Source organism: Saccopteryx bilineata, chromosome 12 (genome assembly GCF_036850765.1).
Source record: "Saccopteryx bilineata isolate mSacBil1 chromosome 12, mSacBil1_pri_phased_curated, whole genome shotgun sequence".
Taxonomy (NCBI): Eukaryota; Metazoa; Chordata; class Mammalia; order Chiroptera; family Emballonuridae; genus Saccopteryx; species Saccopteryx bilineata.
In genome coordinates this window covers 47,283,299-47,308,412 of record NC_089501.1, presented here as the reverse complement: position 1 = coordinate 47,308,412, position 25,114 = coordinate 47,283,299, and the positions used below count along the sequence as shown (strand labels likewise).

At 44.6% G+C, this 25,114-nt stretch overlaps 1 protein-coding gene across 2 annotated transcripts in view; it reads left to right on the top strand.

Moving 5' to 3' along the window:
* CNKSR3 (CNKSR family member 3) overlaps positions 1-25,114 on the top strand; it is an 84,331-nt gene that overhangs the window by 40,695 nt on the left and 18,522 nt on the right. For both annotated transcript variants that reach the window (XM_066248508.1, XM_066248507.1), the window contains exons 2-7: positions 3,866-4,029; positions 10,498-10,700; positions 12,020-12,107; positions 19,548-19,589; positions 22,183-22,302; positions 24,668-24,727. In XM_066248508.1, coding sequence (XP_066104605.1) covers positions 3,866-4,029; positions 10,498-10,700; positions 12,020-12,107; positions 19,548-19,589; positions 22,183-22,302; positions 24,668-24,727 — 677 coding nt within the window. The remainder of the gene's footprint in view (positions 1-3,865; positions 4,030-10,497; positions 10,701-12,019; positions 12,108-19,547; positions 19,590-22,182; positions 22,303-24,667; positions 24,728-25,114) is intronic.

Here is a 25,114-nt window from a genome sequence, read left to right as displayed (position 1 = left end):
ATCCCGTGGGAGCCCGACTTTCCCTTCATGATTCTTTTCCCGTTGCCTTGTCTGGTTAGTTTAATTGAAATGGAATGTATTTAATTTTATTTAATTGGGTGTTTCTCTCAGTCCTGCTAGACTTTCTATAAGTTCCCTTGACGGAAAACAAAGAACTGGCAGATAGGCACATTGTGGTTTATTGCAAATTTTAAAACCAGTTTACTTGAAATCACACATTTTTCCGTCCCTCCTCTGCAGGATGGCATAATAGTTTGATTTAGCTATTTATAAATGTTTAATTGTATTTTAAACAATAGGATAACCGAACAATAGGCCACAATGTATTGGAATAATAAAACTGGGGGCGACACTATTTAAAACCTAACTTATTCATATATGTGTCCCTTGGGAAAGTCCTTAGGTCACTGTGGATTTTGTTTTCAGGTTGGTAGGAACAGGATACTTATGCTTGGTAGTTCTGCATCTCGGGGATCTAATGATTAGTTGAGAGTAGATTATTTATGTTCCTTCAGAATCCTCAAGCAGATTCTGGCCCCCTTCTCGGGGAAATGTGCCCTCTTCTTCAGTTCTGAGTCTCTGATCATTTGTATTATACAAGCTTGGAACGTTTGCATGTCCAAGCTGGAACCCTCATCACACCTCCCATCTCAACTTCTTCTCTGTGTGTCTGCAGCGTTTCCTGACTGCGCTAACGCTGCTTCTGCAGTCCCGTGTCTTCAGTGAAACTTTTCACGGTTAGTTAGAAGAGAAATCTGGCCTCATCTTTATTTCTGCTTATTTTAGTCTAATGAAATTCTGTCGTACATGGTTTCTCTACTTTAATTCTAAAGGACTAATTTAGTCTGCACATGAAGACTAATACAAGTCTCTCAGTTTTATGCGTGTATTTTGAGCAATGGACTTACTTGGTACAGCAAACATGAGTTACAGTTCAGCCTGTCACTGGACCTTGTGTGTTTTCATTTAGGAAAGAGTTTATCACGTGTGGATGAATATGAAATAAAATGGTATTCGCTTTATGTGGGCTTGCTAGGGCTGCCATAACAAAGCCCCACAGATTGGGTGGGTGAAACAATAGAAATTGATTTTTTCTTGAAATTCTGGAAGCCAGAAACCCAAGATCATAGTATCAGCGGCGTTGGCTTCTGAGGCCTGTCTCCTTGGCTTGTAGATGGCTGTCTTCTCCCTGCGTGTTCACGTGGTCTTCCCTCTGTGTGTCTCCTCTTCAATCAATGTGACTGATACGGCTATCAGTCATATTGGATTTGAGCCCATCCATATGACTTCTTTTTAACTCAATCTGCCCTTTGAAGACATTGCCTCCCAATAGTCATGTTCTGAGCTACTAGAGATTAGGACTTCAACATATGAATCTCGGGAGACACAATTCAGCCGTAATAGGCAAGGGAAGAAAACCTCTGAGGGAGGGGAGAGTGGAGGATATTGTTCATGATCCGGCTTAGAACTGGCAAAGGCATTTAGGGTAAAATTCACAATAATTAGTCTTTTGTCTATACTTGCCCAAGTTTTTGGACCCAGTCAGATCTGAAGTACTAGTTTCTAAATATCTCTTAAGATTCCATGCTTCTTGCTGCTTATTTAGGAAGATGCTTGGAGAAGAATTTTTGTATTCCTGTGTTTGCTGGGTGCGATGCAAAAGAACGGGGCTTGTGTCTAATGGACCTTGGTGTGAATTCAGTCTCTTTTCTTCTGTATGAAGGGGAAGAAAATGGCTTAAAAAGCACCCTTTCCTTGGAATCTTACAAGCTCCGTGACTGTGGACAGGTTAGGTAGCCTCCATGAGCCCTAATTTAGCCATGTCTGTAGTGCTAGGAGGCTCCCCTTGGCTGTTGGCCATTGTCATTGCTGCCTGCTGCAGATGGATACTGGCCCTCTGCAGACGCCTGGGTGGCCCCAGAGCTGTGACCCGACCCCTGCAGGCCAGGTGGAGCAGGAACATTGCTGTCAATACCTGCTGCTTGCGTGGCCTCCACTGCCTGCTCAACTGTTATGTCATGGAGACCATTTGTGGCTTCAGGTGGTCAAATGGAGCAAGATTTCTGTCAGTGTCCCCAGCCTCGTTGGCTGTGTGATGGAGCCCTTCTGTTAGGCAGATGTCATTTCAGGGAAGAGGGATCGATTCCAACTCATCTGGTTACCATAAAATTAATTGTTTCTTACTTCTTCTTTCTACATTTAATTGCCCCAAATAGTTATCAGGAAATTGTTCCTTTTTTTTAATATTCTATAAGGAAGCAAATCGGGAAAGTTTGTGGGGCAGAGATGTCACTGAGCCTGGCACATCAGACTTTAGGATCCATGAACTTCAGTTCTCTCAGAAGTAGGTGCTAAGCTTTTGTCTGTGTTTCCTAGTCCAGAGAGGAGCCACGTCGCAGAGCTTTAGCGAGGAGTAAGAGACACACGTGTGTGTGAGTGCGTGTGTGTGTGTGTTTGAGGCGGGTAAGGGAGAGCAGCATGCCTGCTACATGCATTGTTCTACTGAAATTGAGTTTTTATCCTTTGTGTTGGGATTGAGTTGATATAAATCTCATCGTTCAAAAACACTAGATGGCTTTTGGTATTAGGCTTCAATAGTTCTAGTGATTCAGGTAAATTTTATTTAGCAAAACCATTGAAACAAGTTGACTATAAAGTTCTCTGTCCAGGAATAAAGATTCCCAAGTTCTATTTGGCTCACCTATTTTAATCATTATATAAAAATATCAGAGTACATCCCTGTCGGCATTTGATTTGTTCCCATTTGGCCTGGAAAATTCCCATAAGCTAATCCATCTAACATTGCCTTTCTCGGGTACCACTGCTAGTACCTTCTCCTTTGAATTTTGTATTTATCAGAAATGTGCTTTAGTTGCAACGGACAGACATGTAGGATATTGTTGGAGCATTTACTTTTTCTCTCTCACATGGATTTATTTCCAGAAAACTAATCAGAAAAATGATGGCCAGCATCTGCAAGGTGGTGTCTTTATGACTTTCATCTGGAGAGGAAGAAAGAGCCTCAGTCTCCTGTGTCCATATAGCAAATATCAAGGGAGATTTTAATTGGTTCACCTTGAGTCACATGGTCATCCCAGAGCCTAATATGGTCTGGTAGATGAACTATTGTGGCAAAGCACCTTGTTTGACAGGCCTGCTGACTCCCATGGGCTGGGAGACGGATGGGGTCCCAATGGAGGAGTTGCTTAGCAAACAAACGTGTCTAGTATGGATAATGGGCACTTCAAGTCATCAAGGCACAGGGGTCCCCAAACTTTTTACACAGGGGGCCAGTTCACTGTCCCTCAGACCATTTGGAGGGCCAGACTATAAAAAAAACTATGAACAAATCCCTATGCACACTGCACATATCTTATTTTAAAGTAAAAAAACAAAACGGGAACAAATACAATATTTAAAATAAAGAACAAGTAAATTTAAATCAACCAACTGGCCAGTATTTCAATGGGAACTATGGGCCTGCTTTTGGCTCATGAGATGGTCAATGTGCTCCTCTCACTGACCACCAATGAAAGAGGTGCCCCTTCCGGAAGTGCGGCGGGGGCCGGATAAATGGCCTCAGGGGGCCGCAGTTTGGGGACCCCTGATCAAGGGTTTAGTGTTTATTCTTTCAGTTGAAAGGGAATGGAGGAGGTCACTGTCATGTAACCTAACTGGATCCATTTGGATAGTGTAAGCTGCACATTTAAGATCTGTCTGAGATGAGAAGATGGGGGCACACTGGAAAGGTGGCCATCAGGTGGGAGACATGGGGTATAGACGATCCAACAGTGCAGCATAATTGGTGATTTCTTGGCGTAAAGGCACAAATCGACATGAACGGCCTCTTTTGTTTTTCTGCTAGGCCTAGACGACTGCCTGCAGCAGTACGTCCACAAGTTCGAACGGGAGAAGATTAACGGCGAGCAGCTGCTGCGGATCGCCCATCAGGACCTGGAGGAGCTGGGTGTCACGCGGATTGGACACCAGGAACTCGTGTTGGAGGCTGTCGACCTTCTCTGTGCACTGGTTAGTTCAGGAGAAGGTGTTCTGTACCGGGATGATGTTCTTTAGAACTTTGTTCTCTTAAATCTTCATTGAGCATATTATCATTTTATTAATGATCTGTTGACGTGAACAGAAGACAGTGTAGGAAGGGAAGAAAAGAAATCATTTAACGGATTAAGAGTTGGAAAATTGTGGCCTGTGAGTTAAATTTGGTCTACTATTTTTATAAATAAATTTTTAGTGGGATACAGCCATGCCCATTCATTTTTAAATTTTTTAATTCAGTGAGAGAAGGGTAGGCAGAGAGACAGATTTCCTCATGCGCCCAACCGGGATCCACCCGGCAAGCCAACGAGGGGGTGATGCTCTGCCCATCTAGGGTGTTACTCCATTGCTCAGCAACCAAGCTCTTCTCAGCACCTGAGGCAGAGGCCATGGAGCTATCCTTAGTGTCCAGGGCCAACTTGCTCCAATTGAGCCATGTCTGCAGGAGGGGAGAAAGTGAGAGGAGAGAGAAAGAGAGAGAAGCGAGAGGGGGAGGGGTGGAGAAACAAATGGGTGCTTCTTCTGTGTGCCCTGACCAGGAATCAAACCTGGACATCCACAGGCTGGACCTACGCTCTACTACTGAGCCAGCTGGCCAGGGCCTATGCCTGTTCATTTATGTGTTGTCTGTGCCAGCTTTTATGCAGTAATGGCTGACTTGAGTATCTTTAACAGGGATTGTGGGATTCCCCAAACCTAAACTATTACCTTGCCCTTTATAAGAACAGTGTGACTTGCAATGGAAAAATCTGTTAGTCTAATTTTTAAATCTTTTCTAAAGAATAAAAGGAGGGCGATGAGCCTGAATGAAGATGCCTTCTACATTGTAATGACAAATGGGTTGTTTTCCGTGTCTGTTTTTGTTACTGTGAAAAGCATTTTTATGCTTCACAGGTATTTGTGATATTTAAATAACTGATGCTTGTGCTCGAAATAATCAACCTATGAAATGGTAGCTAAATGGGAAATAATGTGGACTTAGTTCCATTTTGCAGATGACTGAGGTTTGGCTTGACTGTGACAGAGGTGAATCCTGCCAGGTTCTGACTCTTGCATTACCCCCGTGGCTTCGGGGTTGGCTCTTAGGTGTGGGCTAAACGTACCTGTAAGGGCACTGTGTTTATAAACTGGCTGGCATACGGTGGCATCCACATCTGTCTGTCGTGGTGCCATGCTAAGGATGCAGTTTCCTAAACTGTCAGGGTTTGGACAGCCGGGGCGCATTCAAGCGGGGTTAGTCATGCCGTGAGCCTGAGCCAGGGGTAGATACAATGACGTCACTGAGAAGGGCGGGAAAGAATGTGCTCCCGATTATTTTGCCATTGCCGGCCTGTGCTCCGTTGATTATATAACACTTGCTGCGTTGTGCATATTCTTTGGCTTAAAATGGACAGGGCCTTGTCTTCTGCTCTGAGATGCACCGCTCTGGTTTAGGAAAGGAATGGGGAAATTATTTGTGGTTGAGAAATGAGCTGCCACCAGGGAGACACCGTGGCCAAGCGGTGTGAGCGCCGGCCCGGGAGGCAGGCTCTCTGGGTTCCGATCCCGGCTCTGTGCACACGTTCCGCCCTCCGCGACCTCCCGGGAATCGGGGGTGTCCGCTCCCCGCATCTGGGCAGCGCCGTTCCCTGGGCCGTGGCCGGGCACTGGCGTGAGTTCTTGCACTGCCCCGAAGACGTCTCCAAGTCCTGTGTATTATTAAAACTGCATTTTTTAAATTCAGTGAACCATGTTTTGAGTTCACTTGCACTGTGCTTTCTGGGAACAGTGCTTTTCAGTCTTTTCCGCTCTTTTGCACCGTCTCTTTCAGCTTTGCGGTGGGACTGGGAGGACAGGTAAATCTCTTTGAAATCTGCAGAGTGAAGGGGGAAGGAGGAAGGGGGCGCGGGGGGACCGCTGTGTACGGCCACTGCCATAATAAACATCACAGCTGCCGCCCTCTGCGCTTCCCCCTTCCCTGCCCCTCAGACTATTAGGCTGAAATGAACAAAGCTGGACAATCGCCAGAACCTAAAGCTGTGTTTTATCTCCTACAATTTCCTTCTCATTTCCTTTGTAGACAAAGTTCTGACCTCAGACTCGTTCTGGACATGCTTTGTGTGCAGAGGGCCAGCTAATGCCTCTGACAGGAGGGTCACCGGAGGAGGGGTTTGCAAACGAAGGCGCTTTCTCAGGGTTGGGGAGAGTTTTAGAGAGCTTGACTGAAATCTCTATGAGGCTTGAGATCACCTCCTTTGTAAATATTACTAGAATGAACATATTAATTGTACTGTCTATTTAATCCATTTCCACCATAGGGAGCTTTGTATCTATAAATTGGTGGTGATTTTTGGCCTCGGCGACTCCAACCCCAGTGGGCCCTGGTGTCATAAAAGGGGTTTTTATGTAAACTTAGTTTAGCGGATGTTGATGTTATGATGGGCAGGAAATGAATAGAATCAGAAGTAAGGAAAGGGGGGAGGGAAGAACCCAAGCCATTGGAAAGTTTTGGAAACAAATGGGCATGCAGAATGGATAAGAACCTGAAATAGGGAATTGGTCCCGGTTAAGATGTCAAATCCAGTGAGCAGAGGGACCACAAATAGTCGGTCACAGGTAGACAGACGGGAGAGAAGCCGCCCTTTGTGACCGTTGACCTTGGCCGGCTGGAGTGGCGTTGGAGAATGACTTGGATTATGGGACAGAACCAGGACCACTTCCTAGGGCTGAATTTGGAGTCCAAGCCCAGTTTTCTCCTGTCCCTGGGGCGGAGGGCAGCTGGGATAGACGGAGGAGCTGCTCTTCTCAGTAAGACAGCTCTTAGCTACAAGTGACTCTTTCAATGAAAATGCATTAAAATAAAATAAAATTCAGTTCTTCAGTCCAGCTAGCTACATTGCAAATGCTCAATAGCTACTGTGGTCACTGGCTACAGTGTCTGCACAGTGGGGACAGGAAACATTATCATCATTGCAGGAAGTTCTATGGATCAGCGTTAGGCTGGAGGGTATGGTTGAGAGTAATAATGTATAATTGCAGCCCATTTTCTTTGCCAATTCAACCAGACCTAGTTAAGGCCAAGGCAGGAACAGATAAATTTTTTTAAGGTCATTGTAGGCTGAGAAAGTGAACAAAGTTAGAATTAGTCCATGTGTTAAGTGATGCCACCGAAATGTGTGATTAAATGAGATACCTGTAATGTATCTGGCTGCCCAGGGTGCTTGCCCCTGTGATTATTCCTCGTTCATCATTTAGCCACATGGCAAAGCTCACATTAAAAAGTGTTATCCTTTTTTATGGGGAGAAATGATACAGGAGAAATCATATGGCAGTTAGTATTCAACCTGACCTTGCTTATGAGCATAGTCAGTGCCTTCAGGAAAACTGGGAGTATATCTCTCAGGTTGTAACTTAATTGACCCAAGTCAAAAGGATGGTTTTGATTTTGTGCCTCCCAGATTCCTTAACCACGAACGTTGGCTCCTAAACAGAGCAAGTAGGAATGGGAAAAGAAGGTGGAAGAGAAGTTGTGTTAAGTGTTCTTCCTGTCCCTAAAATGGGCTTAACAGAAGGGTGAGAACCTGCCTGTTTTCTTTTCTCCTGTCTCGGGTATCATTTCTCTGCCAGACCAGGAAATGACCCCTGATGGCTAACGTCTAATAAAGTGGCATCTCTGTGGAAAGTTTTTAGTATGTATATAGATTTTCAGAGGCGCTTTTCATTTCTTACCTAGTTTGTATTTTCTTGATACCTTATCTTCAAGCAATTTTTGAAGGAGACAGGTTTTAGGGAAAAGAATAGTGAAAGTAATCAAATCTACTCTGAGAAATTATTCATTTTCTGTCTTTCACTGTGGGACTCCTAAGTCAATAATCCTTTCCTGATTATGTTTCTACAGTAGAGGTTCTTTCGAGCTAGTATAATCAGTTTCTTGTTCTCCTGTTATTGTGCAATGGGGTGGTAGGGGGAGGAATTTCCCTTTCTGACTTTGCTCCTTCCTCTCTTCTTTTAAATATTATTTTTTTATTATAGCTATATCTACCCATCCTTCCAGTCCCATGGTTTGTTTTAGGGAAAGAACAAGAAAAATAAGAGCAAATTGAGTGGAAATGGAAAGAACCAGTCAATAAGAAGCTGCACTCCCCCCTTTATTTTATATTAAAAGTGATAGGTTTATAGGAGATTGAGGTTTAAAACATGCATTTAATCCACTTTGAGTTCAGGAAGTAAATGTTGTGTGTAGTCATGAAAGCCCCGAGTAATTTATGGTGACATTGATCTATAGAAAGCTGGCTTTCCTGCTTTTAGTTCAGAACTCTTGATAGAGTTGGCAGGCTGAGTAATTGACTGAGTGAGGGGACAGTTCCCTTTAATCATAGTCACCAGCCCTTGAGGACAAGCTCTGTCATGTGGGTCTTTTTTTTTTTTTTTTGTATTTTTCTGAAGCTGGAAACGGGGAGAGACAGACAGACTCCCGCATGCGCCCGACCAGGATCCACCCGGCACGCCCACCAGGGGCGACGCTCTGCCCACCAGGGGGCGATGCTCTGCCCCTCCGGGGCATCGCTCTGCCGCGAGAGGCCAAGGAGCCATCCCCAGCACCAGGGCCATCTTGGCTCCAATGGAGCCTTGGCTGCAGGAGGGGAAGAGAGAGACAGAGAGGAAGGAGGGGGTGGGGGTGGAGAAGCAAATGGGCACTTCTCCTATGTGCCCTGGCCGGGAATTGAACCCGGGTCCTCTGCACGCTAGGCCGACGCTCTACCGCTGAGCCAACCGGCCAGGGCTCATGCGGGTCTTTATTCACTTGTGAGGCTGGTTCTCTGAACTGAAAAAGCCATGATGGAAATCCATCTTTTGATGTTTGTCTTCTCCACTGAAGGACGGCATCATGGTTCGGTTCCTAGGAAAGGACAGGGAGGGGGGAAATGAATGTGAGGTTTAGATAGAATGTTTCTGTCAATACTGAGCACTCATTTTAATCGCGAAATTTTTGGTTTATTTTTAAGGTTTGCGGAAGGGTTTTCAGTTAATAGATCTGGAAGATTTTTTTTTTTTATATTTGTACTTGACTCAAATTTTCTATCTAAACTTTAAAAATTACTTTTTATTTTACTGAGGGGCAACATACATTTAAACATCATATAAAATCTAGTTAAGTTTTTATTAAGATAAAGTCTTATTGTTATTATATAACATTGTTCATCTTGCTCTCCCCCCCGCCCCCAATAAAACACCATAAAGAACTCCCTGGTATATTTGTGCTTTGTATAAATTGATTTGTGTGTGTGTGTGTGTGTGATAGAGAAAGAGAGAGGGACAGATAGGGACAGACATAGAGGAAGGGAGAGAGATGAGAAGCATTAATTCTTTGTTGTGACACCTTAGTTGTTCATTGATTGTTTTCTCATATGTGCCTTGACCGGGGGGCTACAGCAGACCGAGTGACCTCTTGCTTGAGCCAGTGACCCTGGGCTAACGCTGGTGAGCCTTGCTCAAACCAGATGAGCCTGCGCTCAAGCTTGCGACCTCGGGGTCTTGAACCTGGGTCCTCCACATCCTAGTCCAACGCTCTATCCGCTGTGCCTCCGCCTGGTCAGGCAGCATTTTTTTTTTCTTTTTCTGCAAGGGAGGCTAGACAATATTGTCACATGAAATTGATCTTTTTTTTGAAGCACCCAAGTAAGTTGGATGTGGTTCAGAATGAACACAGGTTAGAAGCTCCCGAGACGGAAATGACATTTGAGGGGAATTGACATTTAGTTAGTACTGGTCTGTTTCTGTGTGACAGTCTCATCGATGGAAGTTCGTCTGTTCAATCCCTACTTTATTGTCTGCTGTGCTGGAGGTGCCGCTGTGAACGACAGGCATGGCACCCCTTTGACACAGACCTGGCACCCCAGGGAGGAAGACAACAGCAGATAAGGTGGTTCTGGGAGATGACAGGTGACAAGTGAGGTGCCAGCAAGTGACCTGGGAGATATTTGGCAATGTATGGAGACAGTTTTGGTTGTCACAGCTGGCTTGAGGTGCTACTGATACCTGATGTGTATAGACCGGCTAAACATTCTACAATGTCAGGAGTCTTCCCCCCACAATCCAAACCAAGAATCACCGGACTTTCAATGTTGGTAGGACCCAGGTTAAGAAACTTTGCTCTAGATGGTTCTGGAAGCCTCAAAGAAGAGGGGGACCCTTGGGCTTATTTGGATGTAGGTGGTAAGGTGCTGTGCCTGCCAGGCTTTGTCAGAGAGGCATTTTGAAAAGAGGAACTAGCAAGAACAAAGTCCTCGAGCAGGAGCTGGCTGTGGGAGGTCACTGTGGCCACGTGGGTGAGGTCAGCACTGCGGGTGGACGACAGAAGGCTTGGTGGCCGCTACAGGTTCCTCAGTGGGCTCTTGCGTTATCATGAGATTTTGGACATTGTTCATTGTTTTGCATTTTTTCACTTGCTTTTATTTATTACAGAATTATGGCCTTGAAACCGACAATATGAAGAACTTGGTCCTGAAATTGCGAGCATCGTCCCACAACTTACAGAACTACATAAGTAGCCGGCGGAAAAGTTCAGCCTACGATGGGAACACGTCCCGCAAGCCCCCTAATGAGTTCCTGACGTCTGTGGTGGAGCTCATTGGTGCGGCGAAGGCCTTGTTGTCGTGGCTGGACCGGTGAGTCACGGGCGTGCTTGACCGTCCTTTGAAAGGAGGGCCCGATACTTTGTCTTAGGAAAATGACCAACCGTTATCCCTTTCTTGTCCCCTCCACTGGACCTGTCTAGGAATTATTCTTGTGTCAGTGGCAGGTTTTCGGGTCCCCTTTGGAATTTATTTATTGAGAAGTGACTAGCAGGAACAAATTAACCTCAGCTTAGAGAAGAATGAAACAGCTTAAGTTGTTTTTGTTTTTTTTTTTTTCTTCATTTTTCTGAAGCTGGAAACAGGGAGAGACAGTCAGACAGACTCCCGCATGCGCCCGACCGGGATCCACCCGGCACGCCCACCAGGGGCGACGCTCTGCCCCCCAGGGGGCGATGCTCTGCCCATCCTGGGCGTCGCCATATTGCGACCAGAGCCACTCTAGCGCCTGAGGCAGAGGCCACAGAGCCATGCCCAGTGCCCGGGCCATCTTTGCTCCAATGGAGCCTTGGCTGCAGGAGGGGAAGAGAGAGACAGAGAGGAAAGCGCGGCGGAGGGGTGGAGAAGCAAATGGGCGCTTCTCCTATGTGCCCTGGCCGGGAATCGAACCCGGGTCCTCCGCACGCTAGGCCGACGCTCTACCGCTGAGCCAACCGGCCAGGGCAAGTTGTTTTATCATGAGGTTAAACATTAATGGTTGTTTGGTTGTATGAAGGCAGTTAGTTGACTTCTGAGGGGACGTTGTGTGTTTTTTTAAAATTTTCTATTTTCTATTCTGATTCTTGTTCTGTGTGTTACTTGAGCGGAAGCAGTCACACAGTGAATAATTTAAGGTAGCTTGTTGAGGAGCTCTGCTTGTTAGCATAATGTAGGATCCCAGGGGGTTCTCCTCTCCCACCCCCCACATTTTTATTTTTTATTTTATTTTTTTTTAAATTTTTATTTTTTTTCATTTTTCCGAAGCTGGAAACGGGGAGGCAGTCAGACAGACTCCCACATGCGCCCGACCAGGATCCACCCAGCATGCCCACCAGGGGGCGATGCTTTGCCCCTCTGGGGCGTCGCTCTGTTGTGTCCAGAGCCATTCTAGCGCCTGAGGCAGAGGCCACAGAGCCATCCCCAGCGCCCGGGCCATCTTTGCTCCAATGGAGCCTCGGCTGCAGGAGGGGAAGAGAGAGACAGAGAGGAAGGAGAGGGGGAGGGGTGGAGAAGCAAATGGGCGCCTCTCCTGTGTGCCCTGGCTGGGAATTGAACCCGGGACTCCTGCAAGCCAGGCTGACGCTCTACCACTGAGCCAACCGGCCAGGCCTCCCCCCTCCACATTTTTAAAGAGAATTTTTGTTGCTTTCCAGGGCGCCATTTACAGGGATCAACGATTTCTCAGTCACAAAAAACAAAATCATTCAGCTTTGCTTGGACCTGACCACTATAGTCCAGAAGGTCAGTACCTCCTATCTGGTTTTTTTTTTTCCTCCCTTTTCTCTTTCTCTTTCTCTTCAAAGGGTTGACATGCAGGTTTGAAGTATCATTCTTTCTCTCTCTCCATTTTTTTCCCCACCTTAGAACTAGGGAGAGAACAAAGCCTTTAGATTATAGGCATTGTATAGATGGTTCCTAAAAAAATAACCAGTGGCCTTTGCCCCAAAGATTACCTTCTCTTATTTTAAAGTAGTCAAGCTAATCATCCTGTACTTTCTCTAAAATGTTAGAATACTTCACTTTTTTTTTTTTGTATTTTTCCGAAGCTGGAAATGGGGAGGTAGTCAGACAGACTCCCTCATGTGCCCGACCGGGATCCACCCGGCATACCCACCAGGGGGCGATGCTCTGCCCATCTTGGGGCGTCGCTCTGTTGCAACCAGAGCCATTCTAGCGCCTGAGGTAGAGGCCATGGAGCCATCCTCAGTGCCCGGGCAAACTTTGCTCCAGTGGAGCCTTGGCTGCGGGAGGGGAAGAGAGAGACAGAGAGGGAGGAGAAGGGGAGGGGTGGAGAAGCAGATAAGTGCTTCTCCTGTGTGCTCTGGCCAGGAATCAAACCCAGGACTCCTAGTAACTAAATTTTGCTATAATTTTTCTTCTTAGTTTTCTTTTCATTTTGACCTCTGGTGGTTGGGTTTATCAGTCAGGATGAGCTAGGCAATGATGCAGTAACAAATAGCCCAACCTCAGCAGTTTATTTTTCGATTATCCAGACCAGTGGTAGTCAACCTGGTCCCTACCACCCACTAGGGGGCGTTCCAGCTTTCCTGGTGGGTGGTAGCGGAGCAACCAAAGTATAAATAAAAAGATAGATTTAACTATAGTAAGTTGTTTTATAAAGATTTATTCTGCCAAACTGAATGAAAATCCGACATAAAGTACTTGGTAAGTAATTATTATTTTATGCTTTAACTTGCTATAACTCTACTTTATAAATTTTATAAAGTAAAGTTACTTCCCTACTTTATAAATCGCCATTACTGTGGAACCAGTGGGTGGTTAGAAAATTTACTACTAAGAGAGACACAAAAGTGGGCGGTAGGTATAAAAAGGTTGACTACCCCTGCTCTAGGTCCAAATGGGTCAACGTGGGGATCTGCTCCGCTTGTCCTCAGGTCAGGCTGTAAGCTGGTGGAACAACCAGGAGCTCATGTTTCTTGTGCCCTGGCAGTGGATCAAAGAACCTTGGAGGGTTTCACACTGAGAAAAGCTCTGGTGTGGAAATGACATGTGTCCATTTTACTCACAGTTCATTGGCCAGACCTAGGGCCACGAAGATTTGTATCAGTTAATCTGTAACTTAACTAGATTCCGAACTTTCAAAAATTTCCTTATTAGACTATCAGCTCTTAAGGTCACATATTCCACGGCACCTAGCAGACACCGTACAATATTTTTAATTGAATTGAGGCTATAAAGTAAAAGAAAGAGGCTGTTCTTTTTTCACATTGCACCTGGTTCCAAAAGTCTATTTCTACATTTGTTCCCACTGCTGATTTGGCAACAAGGAAAAAACATCCTCTTCTCAGTCCTGCCTATGCCGTGTAACAGGTGCAGTTCGGAAAACCCGCGTGCTGTCTGTCCATTCGTTCCGAGAACGTGAAGAGTGAAGTTTGGCAGGGCATGGGGCAGCTGTTTGAGGTCCAGTCTGAGCAGCCATTGGACTTGAGGCGCTTGTGACTTCACCACAGGCTTTTGAGGCCATGTTCTTAGAAAGGAGCTCAGAACCACCAAAGTGGCTCTGAGTGTCTGCTCCTTTTTATGATACATAGTTTTGACAAAAACAGTTCGATACCACTTGTGATACATTAGTCATATAACCACCGAGTCCTGGCATGTGTGCTGGAAGACATTTATTTAATGTCTGACATTTATTTCTCTGACACCTTGCACTTGCTTTTCCTTCTCTGCTTCCCTCTCCCCACTCTATTCTGCCGCCTAGTTTGACTTTTTAAAAATAATTTACATGCGATCAATTAAAATGACAGTGTCAGAATTAAAGTTAAACATTTTAATTAGCAAATGGGAAAGTTTTGCTCATGAATGTGTCAACTGATGGTCACTGGCACCAATTCAATGGGGTGAAATGAAGGAGGAAACTTGACTCTGCCAAACAGCTCAATGGTGATACAGCTCAGCTATGAGGCAGCCCTGGGACCAGGGCCTTCTCTGGCTAGACAGCTCTGCTATGCTCTGTGCTGGTCTGCTCTGGCCTGTGCTGGTCTGCTCCCCTCCACATCACTGAGACCATCACTGAGACATTCACTGCTTCAGCTCAGCTGGAGAAATGCAGCCTTCAGTCTTCCATGGAGAGGAAAAGTGCACTCTCCTGAGCCAGAGGGGAGCTGGCTTATATAGAAGTCTTTGCCCCTGGTCCTTGATTGGTCTGTCCTCATGTAAATGAAGACTCCAAAACCTTGCAGTTTGATTGGTTCAAAAGGCACTGTCCTGATTGGTCAGAATAGAGCTGGTTGCTCAGAGTTGTGCAGCTCTGATTGGATGGGAAATGCCTCAGTCCTATTGGTTAGAATAGGAGTCCAGGAACTCCTTTATAAGGGCTGGCTCAGCTGGCAGAAACACAGTGCAGGCAGGCAGTTCAATGAAGAGGCATGTAATTTAGTGCAGGCCTCTCCCTGAAATGCAGTTTGCATGAGAGTGCTATATATGGAAATGGCTGCTAGGCTCTGTTTTTAAAAAAAATGTGAGCTTAATTAACCACTGGGAGCGCTTTTTAGTAGATATCTTCTTTCTCATGGTTCACAGGTACCTCTATGTTTTATTTAAAGGGTCCTAGACTATATGACTGATTCAGTGTAGGGAAAGTGACGAAATTGAAGGCAGGGGTGGTGTTTGCTTTCAGAGGACCAGTCTGCTTTGCCTAAGCAGGTTGACATTGGCTTTGTCGGTATTTAGACTGTTCCTTCCATAAATATTTATTTAACACTTAAAATGTGTCTACCGCTCTGCTAGACAGTGGGGATATCAGTGAATAAACATGAAAAAATCCCCGACCTCATGGAATTTGCATGCAGTCTCTGGGGGAGAGAGAAAAGGAAAAGATAAATAAGCAAAATACCTATCAAGTTAGGTGAAGTTTGAGAAGTTGGTACAGGAAGTATTGAGTGGATTCCAGTCCTAGATACATGGCTAGAGTAGCCCTCACTGAGAAGCTGACATTTGGGCACTCCAGCCAGCATGACTGTGCTTGTCTGGACAGAATGGGCTCACTCCATTGTCTCAGATGGTGTTTTCCCTATAGCCATAGAGGTGATGGTTGGATGATGATAAAAAGATATCTCCCCCTGGTAGGTTGAGGTCTGGATCTGGTCATGTTAGGAGAAGGACAACAAACTGTCCCTTCTTCCTGGAGCCTCACATGATTAATGGTGACTTCTAAACATATGTTTAGATGAATGAGTTAACACTTGACAAAGAAGGTGATAAGAATGTCTTTTAGGAGAAATTTAACCCAAACTTAAGAGGTGTAAGAGGTATTGTTTTTGTTTGTTTGTGGTTTGTTTTTATTTTATTTTCCCTTTGGTGTTCCTTGACCATATGCATCAGAGACAGATAGGTTCAAATCCTACCTCTACCATTAATTAGCCCCAGGACCTTGGACAAGTCTCTGAAAGCTAATGCACCTCAATTTTTTTTCATCCGTAAATTGGAAATGCTAATATTTACCTTAACCAAGTGATTTGGTGGGATTTCTACAGGGTACTATTGAGGAAGAAAAATGGGGGAAAAGTGTAATACAAAGACAGGGCAAACAAGAAATTTTATATGTATGTATATCTGTATTTACAATATATACATGCATCTAAAAACTATACACAAAGGAATATATAAACAAAATGGTCATTTTGGAAGAAAAATGGAGTTTATCTTAGGGAAAGACATTGAGAGGACACATGGATGCCAAGTCAAAGAATATATATATATATATACACACACACACACACACACACACACACATATATATATGCTTGTTTACGAACAGCATGTTCATCACCACACTTACATACTCACCTAAAATGAAAAATAGAGAAGTAATATAAACTGTCAAAAAAAATATCTACCTCTAGAGGTTGTTAGAAGATTAAATGAAATACAACATATGTAAAGCACTGTGCCCGTTTAAGAAATAGTAGCCTATTGTAAGAAATATAAAAATCTTGCATTATATGGGGTTTCTGGAACCAAATTTGATTTTTTAAAGAGAGGAAGTTATCAAATGTTTCTTTTATATTCTGGTATATTTTGATTTATTTAAATTTAAACAATCTTTGAGGATTAAGCCAGGCAATGTATAAATATATATGGGAATATGATTGTATGAACTTAGATTGAAAAACCGTGATGAGCTCTTGATGACCATGTGTTTTCTGTTGTGGTTGGAGAACATAGGTGTTTTGGCAAATAGCAATATTTGTTCATGCACACACGTTAGAAATGGTAGCTTCTATTAAACAGTAAGTAATGCGCTGACGTCTGTTCCAATGTCTGTGCAATGGCGGCAGCAGGACCAAACTGAGCTCACCCTCTCACAACCGGGCGAAGTGCAATCTTTCTCTGCACTTCTTGGCAGAAGATCTGTTGACCGTTTCAGAAGACACCCGTCTTTTCCATTCATTCTCTTTACCTGGGGAATCGAAGGAAGAAAAGCTGCATCTTTCTTGCCAGTGGCAAGAAGCATGTTCCACTGGGGCCTTTATCTTTTGCGCCCCCGTCTATGAAGACAGACATCTGGTCCTTCTTCTCCGTTCTCTGTCCCTTTCCCCCTAGTAATGTATAAGGCTTCCAAAATGAAGGAAGGGTCTAAAATTCTGTGATTCTACATGTGTGAGGAAACCGTACACTGTGTAAGCACACACTGGCTACAGCCCGCACCCAGCCCACGGACACGTCTTCTGTCCAGTGTCCAGGCTAGCATCTCCGACGAAGGGAACTGAGGCGGGAAGGGGTTGCAATATATACCGTCAGTTTATCCTCTCAAAGCTGCCATGACGTGAAAGCTAGAATCACACCGGTGAGAGACAAAAATGACAGTGGCAGGTGCGGAGTCGCAGTGTGGAAAGAAGGGAGAAACGGAAGGCCCAAGAAAACAGAGTGGAGACAAAGAGAGCCATGAAAGCAGGGAGGAGGAAGCCAGGAGGTCACTTCTGGAGTGCCGGTTGTGAACCCATTGTGGACTATGTGCTTGATACATGCAGCATGTACAATCCTCAACAGGTGTCTGAGGCAGAGTATCACCCCGGATTTACAGAGAGGGAAACAGAGGCAGGGAGAGGTTAGAGAGGCTGTCCAGGTCCCCCAGCTCATGAGAAGGCGGAGGAAGGCAGGGCACAGAGAGACAGGGCACCTCATAGCTGCCCAGGCTGGGTCACTGCCAGGTCAGCTGGCCCGAGTCCGCTGACCCAGGTGTCCAAGGAATGTGACGAAGCTCAGCTGCCATTGCCTGGCTCATGGGGAGGTGACTTGGTTCTAGGACTCCGTTTTCCCATCCCGCGGCCTTCATGCCCAGCAACATGAAATCACACCTGCAGCTGCTTCCTCTCAGGAGGAGTGGGTGTGGGAACCCGCGCTCATGATGGCAGAAGGTGAAAAGGGAGCCGTTTCACACGCCGACTTGGACCATGCAGGATGGCTGGAGTGTTCCTCTCTCCCAATCGCCCTGTCACCACAACGAGAAAGCCATTTTGGGGGGAGGCATCTTGGATCCAGCAAAGAATCAAGTATGGGGAACCGTGAGGTCACACATCCACCTTCCATCTTGGGCACTGGTTTCTGGAGAGGAGATCCCTGCCTGCCTGTGATTATCGCACAATGGTGACAGTGCTCGTGGCGTTTTCGGCATTGTACCGAAAGACCACCAATACAAAGGATTAGTCCATTTGCAGCTTAAGACTGCAATAGGACCACAATAGAACTGCAGTATGTATTCTGTTTTCCTAAAGGTGACATTTATTTAATAATGCATCCGTCAAGTGGTGGTAACAGGGGCTGAGCCATCATGGCGGTTGTCAGTTTCATGCCATGCACAAATTGGAAGAGGAAAAGAGCATTTCTGAGCTCTCAATTACTCATGTTTTACAGAGCTTGCTCCTGCAGTTTGAATTTATATCAGGCTCACGCATATGAAGAGACATGTCTAAATTTCTTTTTATAAGCCTTTTCTCATTTGGGTAAATTTTGGGAGCAGTAAGCAACCATTATTGTTTCTCACATTTTCTTTTCTGCATAGAGAATTTTTAAAAAATGCTAAGGGGACACTGAGAATCTGATTATGAAATCACACAGGGTAGAATTCGGCAGCTCTTTCCCTACCCGCTCCTGCATGGCCTCACGTGGCTTTTTTAACAAGTTTTTCTTCTTTAATTTTTCTTTATAATTTATTGCGTTGACATGGTTTCTCGGGTCTAAAAGGACTTTCTGATTGAAGGGAAACGCTGACAGGGTTGACATCCTTCATGTATGTAAAATAATCAGCACTTTCCTTAGACTGTCCCAGTTTGGGATCTTACCTGATGGAGCTGAATGAACTCTGAAGAACGGGGTGGGTGCCCCCTTTCTGCTGCGTGCGCCCCGCCCCCTAGGTGGGCGTCCTCTGCTGCAGTCCGGTTCGGGAAACGGGGAGAGTTCTGCCCTGGTGGTTTCACTCCGGCTGCTCCGGGCAGAACAATGGTGATTCCTGTAATCAGCTAAGTGGGTTCATACAGTTTCAAGTCTTTTGTTCTTGAACTGAGTAAATAATGCTTTGCATTCCAACCCTTTATTTAATGTCATTAATAGCATACCTCAAGACCACTTTTTTTTGGCACTGCGTTAAATGAATGTTTTGTTGAGGCTTTTTCATCTATTAAGGACAGAAATACCTGATTTAATCTCAGTGGTGCTTAAAATAAACTTTTGTGGCTGAGCCGTTATTGCAAAGCTATTCTTATAGGCAGGCCCAGAGCTAAAGACGTCTGGGTGGTTGGCCCGGTGCTGGCTGAGCCCGGAGTCACAGTTGGGAGCCATCGTCGGGTTTCGTGAACTTGGACTTCCGGCTTACTACGCTCCACACAGTCTGGGCAGTGGGTGGCTTTCAGCTCCGTGTTTTTGTAGGTTTTCAGATTAATCGATCAGATGGGTTTTCTGGGATGATAAGTGGTTTGGGTCAGCATTGAGGAGAGCTTTAGGAGGAGTCGAATGGCTGCTCCATTCCCACTCTGCCCTCTGTCTGTCTGGGTCCCTTCCCCATCCATCCATCCGTCCAGGACTGCTCAGACTACTGGGTGGGGGTGACATGTCAGCGATCATCTCAACACCAGAAAATACCTAGAGAGCTGAAGCCATCAGTTTTTGAAAGTTTTTTGTTCTCATACTTAGTTTTCATTTTTCTTCTTCTCCCTTCTTTAGGATTGTCTTGTAGCAGAAATGGAAGATAAAGTTCTAACCATAGTAAGTATACATTCTTAGTTATTATAAAATTCCTTTTCTCCAAACAGTGAGCATTAACATTAATTAAAGCACATGTACTGTGGTCAGGACATACTTTGAAATATTGGCTTTTGGGATATGGGCCTATTAATTTAGATGGAAAGGGAAGAATAAAAGTTATTTAACAAAACCAACTACTGCAAAAATTCTGGTGTTGAACTTGGATATATGGAAGGGGTCTCTCTTTTGCTTTCTTTTTCCTTTTTCCTATGAACATTTTATCAGTGTGCAGATATACTTAAATTAATAGCTAGTCTATTAATCTGGGTTAAACCAATCTGCAAAGTTCGCTTTAGGACCATTTTGATTTAAGAAAAAATTCTTGGCAATAACTCTCTGATGGAGGGGAGTGTACTGTGACTGTTGAACAGTATTTTGTAATGATTCATCATCACTTCCTTCCTTTGACATAAGCCAGCCTGTGCTCTTTTGATAAGGCCCTTCCTCCTACTGATGTTGAGGAATTTAGCAATGAATCTGCTATAAATATATTTTCCATAAATAGGGAGGCTAAACAAATTGGAGGAATTTAAAAAGTGTCATTTGTTGGATTCTCCCCATTGGGAAAATAAAAATCACTCTTTGGAATTTCCTGATTGTTTTGGTTGTTTAATTTTGAAAGGTCAGATGGATCTGATTGAGGGAAACACCCGCATGTATGCACGGTGATTTCTGCGTGGTGGAGGTTTAAGAAGGATCCTCACGTTGTCTCTAAAAGGTTACGTTGTCACTGTTCAGCATTCAAAGAATGTGAGCGTCCCCATCATCAAAAAGATCGTGGACCTGAATTTAAAATGCAAAACTAGAAAACTCCTAGAAAATAAACGAGAAATTCTAGGTGACCTCAGGTTCGGCAGTTCGTTTTTAGATAGAATACCAAAAGCATGAGCCACCAAAGGAGAATTGATAAGGCAGACTTCATTAAAATTTAAAACTCTGCCCCATGAAATGTGAAGCTAAGAGAAGGAAAAGGTAAGTCCCAGAATGGGAAAAAATATTTCAAAAACACCTATCGAATAAAGGATCGTATCCAAAATATACGAAAAACTCCTAAACTCAGTAAGAAAACACCACCATAATAAAAAGTAAGCAAAAGATCTGAACAGACACCTCACCATAAAAGTTCTACAGCCGGCAGGTTAGGATCTGAAAAGATGTTCAACATCATATTTCATTAGGGAACTATAAATTAAAACAACAAGATACCACTGTGCACTTAGAATAACTAAAATTTAAAACGTGACAACACCAAGTGCTGACAAGAGTGTAGAGCAGCAGGAACTCTCACCCGTTGCTGGTGGGAATGCAAGATGGTGCAGACATTTTGGAAGACAGCATGGCAGTGTCTTACAAAACTAAGCATACTCTTATCCTATGATCTAACAGTTGCAATCCTAGGTATTTACCTAAATGAATTGAAAACTTGTATCTACAAAATCTTGCACAGAATGTCATAGCAGCTTTATTCATAATTGCCCAAACTTGGGAGCAACCAAGATTTCCTTCAGTAGGAAAATGGGTGAACTGTGGTATATCTAGAATCATACAGCCTAAAAGAGAACCCTAATGTCCACTACAGACTTTAGTTAAAAATCATTTCTCAGCATTGGTTAATCAACTGTAACAAATGCAACACACTAATGGAATAAGTGAATATCTTGTTATTAACTACATTATAACTATTGGAAACTGGGCAGAAAAAAAAGTATATAAGAACTCTGCAGTTACTGTTCAATCCTTTTATGAACCTAAAACTGCTTTAAATAAAGTGTATTTAAATAAAACAGGTGCAGGAAAAAAAAATTAACCTTGTCAATATTTGGTATATAGAGAATATGAATAATCACTGAAAAAATTACAGGTATTGTAATCAGTGATTCTCATGAAGTACCTTAAGGGGATTCCTGCCCAGCTGTGCTCGTTAGTGGTTGTAAAACGAGACACCATAGAAAAACTTGCAGTTTTTAAACAAAGCTGAAATAGTAGCACCATTTCTACAGGTTGCAAATATGGAGTCCAAGTGCCATTGAGTTCACTGAGCAGTACTATCAGAATGATTGCTGACCAGAGCTAAAGATAATAGGTCAAATGCATTTCTTTTATTTTTATTTTTTGTCTTTTTCTGAAGTGAGAAGCGGGGAGGCAGAGAGACAGACTCCCCGCACACACCCGACCGGGATCCACCCGGCATACCCACCAGGGGGTGATGCTCTGCCCATCTGGGGGGTTGCTCCATCACAGCTGGAGCCATTCTAGCACCAGAGGCGGAGGCCATGGAGCCATCCTCATGACCTGGGCCAACTTTGCTCCAGTGGGGCCTTGGCTGCGGGAGGGAAAGAGAGAGAGAGAAAGGAGAGGGGGAAGGGTGGAGAAACAGATAGGTACATCTTCTGTGTGCCCTGGTCGGGAATTGAACCTGAGACTTCCACACGCTGGGCTGACGTTCTACTGCTGAGCCAACCGGCCAGGGCAAGTGCATTTCTTTAAAATGCAACTTGAGAGAAACTTGGTTAATGAATGAGCCTTTCCTGAATTTTTGCCTCTCCAACGCCAGGTCAAGGTTTTAAACGGCATCTGTGATAAAACCATCCGGGCCACCTCGGACCCCGTCATGAGCCAGTGTGCGTGCCTGCTGGAGGTGCACTTACCGAACGTCAAACCCGGGGAAGGCCTGGTAAGCGGTCCAGCCACGCACATTTTCAGATGAGGGTGCATGGCCTTCATTTTTATAAGCCAGTTTTGTACTGTTATATTTTATACATGTAATTCCTTATTGCTGTCACTATAATTCCGAATCGAATTACATCAGGCCACCTTCTATCGTGTAGTTAGGAATTTGCCGTCTTGAACTGTTGATAAATGTTTTATGTCTTCAAAATGTAAAAAGAAATACAATTTAGGAACTGTCCACTCCTCCCTTGAAGGAACTGTCTTAACAAAGTTTTATTGTTAGGGCTTAGCAGTGCAAGGAACTAGGAAACGTTTACGCAAGGGAAAGACGGCTCTGGGTGCCGAACAGCCTGTGTTCAGAAAGTCCCTGTGAGCACTGACGGTGGCTGTGAGGGGAGGCCGCCCGGAGGAAATGATTCCTAAAGAACGTTCGGTAGTGTTTCGTCAGTAACATACAAGCTCTGTAATAATAGGCCCTGAAAGTACATGCAGGGAGATGTCTAGCTACCCGGATCCGCACCTAGACACCTAACCTCCCAGTCCCCAAGCAAGCAGCCCACGAGATTCATTTGCTGAAATTTAAGTGAAGAAATTTCCCATTGATACCTTAGGCTTTGTGTCAGTGTTGAATCCCAGCCCTGAAGTCACTGAACCTCGTTACATGTCAGTTTTCTCGTCTGTCCAAAGTGAGTAATGATATAGTAACTGCCTCCATAGGGTTGTTGAAAGTGTTTGGTTAGATCAGGGGTCCCCAAACTACGGCCCGCGGGCTGCATGCGGCCCCCTGAGGCCATTTATCCGGCCCCCGCCGCACTTCCGGAAGGGGCACCTCTTTCATTGGTGGTCAGTGAGAGGAGCATAGTTCCCATTGAAATACTGGTCAGTTTGTTGATTTAAATTTACTTGTTCTTTATTTTAAATATTGTATTTGTTCCCGTTTTTTTTTTTTTTTTTTTTTTTTTTTTTTTTTTTACTTTAAAATAAGATATGTGCAGTGTGCATAGGGATTTGTTCATAGTTTTTTTTATAGTCTGGCCCTCCAACGGTCTGAGGGACAGTGAACTGCCCCCCTGTGAAAAAAGTTTGGGGACCCCTGGGTTAGATGGTGGATGCTGAGCTCCAGTGGCTGCACACATAGTACATGTGCAGGAGTTGGTGGCTAGAGCTACCATAGCTGCTGTTGATGATGATGATAACGAGGAGGAGGAAGAAGAGGAGGAGAGGAGGAAGAGGAGGAGGAGGAAGAAGAGGAGGAGAAGGAGGAGGGCCTAGCCGCCGTGAGAATATCAAGGCATTTTCTGCTCCCAGATAGAAAACCAAAACACAACCACATGTCGACAAGCCTTCATTCTTAGGAAGTAGAAATGTGTCTACAGAGACTGCACGGCTTCAGTCAATGACGATGAGAACAGCCTGGACAGGGAGGGCTCCCCAGCGGTGGGTTCATAGTGATGAGATGGTAAGGCTATATGATCATACGCTCTGGGCAGAGGAGTAGCACATGTGGGGAGAAGCTGGTCACTCTGAGAATGAGAGGAACCAGAACGGAGAGGACTGTGGAGAATCGTGAAGGGGGGGGGGTCCTATTTCAGGAGATCCTCATCACAGAGCGTGTGGGTGGCCGAGCAGGGCAAGGTCGGGTCCAGATGGTTGCCGGGGGGCATCTGCGTTATTGTGGTATTAATGCCAGGGCGAGGAACTACTCTGCCCAATCTACTTTTTGCTCTCTTTTCCTATCCTATAAAAATTATAAACATTTTTTATATATGATGTGCCAGACTGCAGAAGCGTGTCCTCGACGACATGGCAGACTTACCTCTAAGTTTGCCTGGCAGGCCTTTTAGGAAGGAATGTATTTGTCCTATACTTCCCTTAAAGTGGAAGGGTGCCGGCTTCTCGCTTACTTCCTATGTGGTGTTATTTAACGACCTTCCTTCCTACATGCTGGTCTGGGTTGTTAGTGGCCTGAGTAAGTCACCCTGCAGTGACTGCTGATACCAAATTTAACTGACTGTATTGTGTGATGCCACAAAGAGATGCTCAGGGGAGAAGAGTCCCTGTTTGAAAGGCCTCATTCATTCTGCAGGACTGAGAAGATTCCTTCCGAGTCCCCAGAGTTACGGCAAAATTTGATGTGCCTGGTACACAAATGACGGCATCAAAGAGATCTCGTTTCTGATTTCTTTCACTAGTATTTCGGTTTGTTCAGTTGCCCTTCACGGCTCTTAGGATCTTGTTCCACAATGTTTCTGGAGGCTTAAAAATGAGCATTGTGCTGCAGGGACTGCCTTTAATGTTTTATAAGTTCAAGTCACACTTGCGGCTGTTGTTTTAGACATTGGAGTTAATGTATTTGTGACTCACTCTAGGGCATGTACATCAAATCTACCTACGATGGATTGCACGTGATTACTGGAACCACAGAGAATGTAAGTACCTGTTCGTTCAATGTAAAAGCTATTGCATATTTAAACAAACTGGACAGAGTCCTCATACTTTTCATTCAAATGTGTGCATGCTGTTTTATTATCCACAGTGAGAGCGTGGGTGCCTGTTTGTTTATTGCTGTTGCTAGTGCACTGCTCATCACCAGCTGTTGTCAATTTATTATTTAAATTGTCCTTTATTGCTCTTGTTCGTGCACCATGCCTAGTTCTTGCCCCCTCCTTTGTGTTAATCATTGCTTTTGCACCCTAGAAATATTAATGCATAAAGACAAAGGCAATGATCTCTTTGCTGTTGAGAATCACCCTCGCTCGTAAGGACTGGAGTTGGGAGGCATATGTTTAAAATATGGTGGGCTGCTGTTGTTGTTT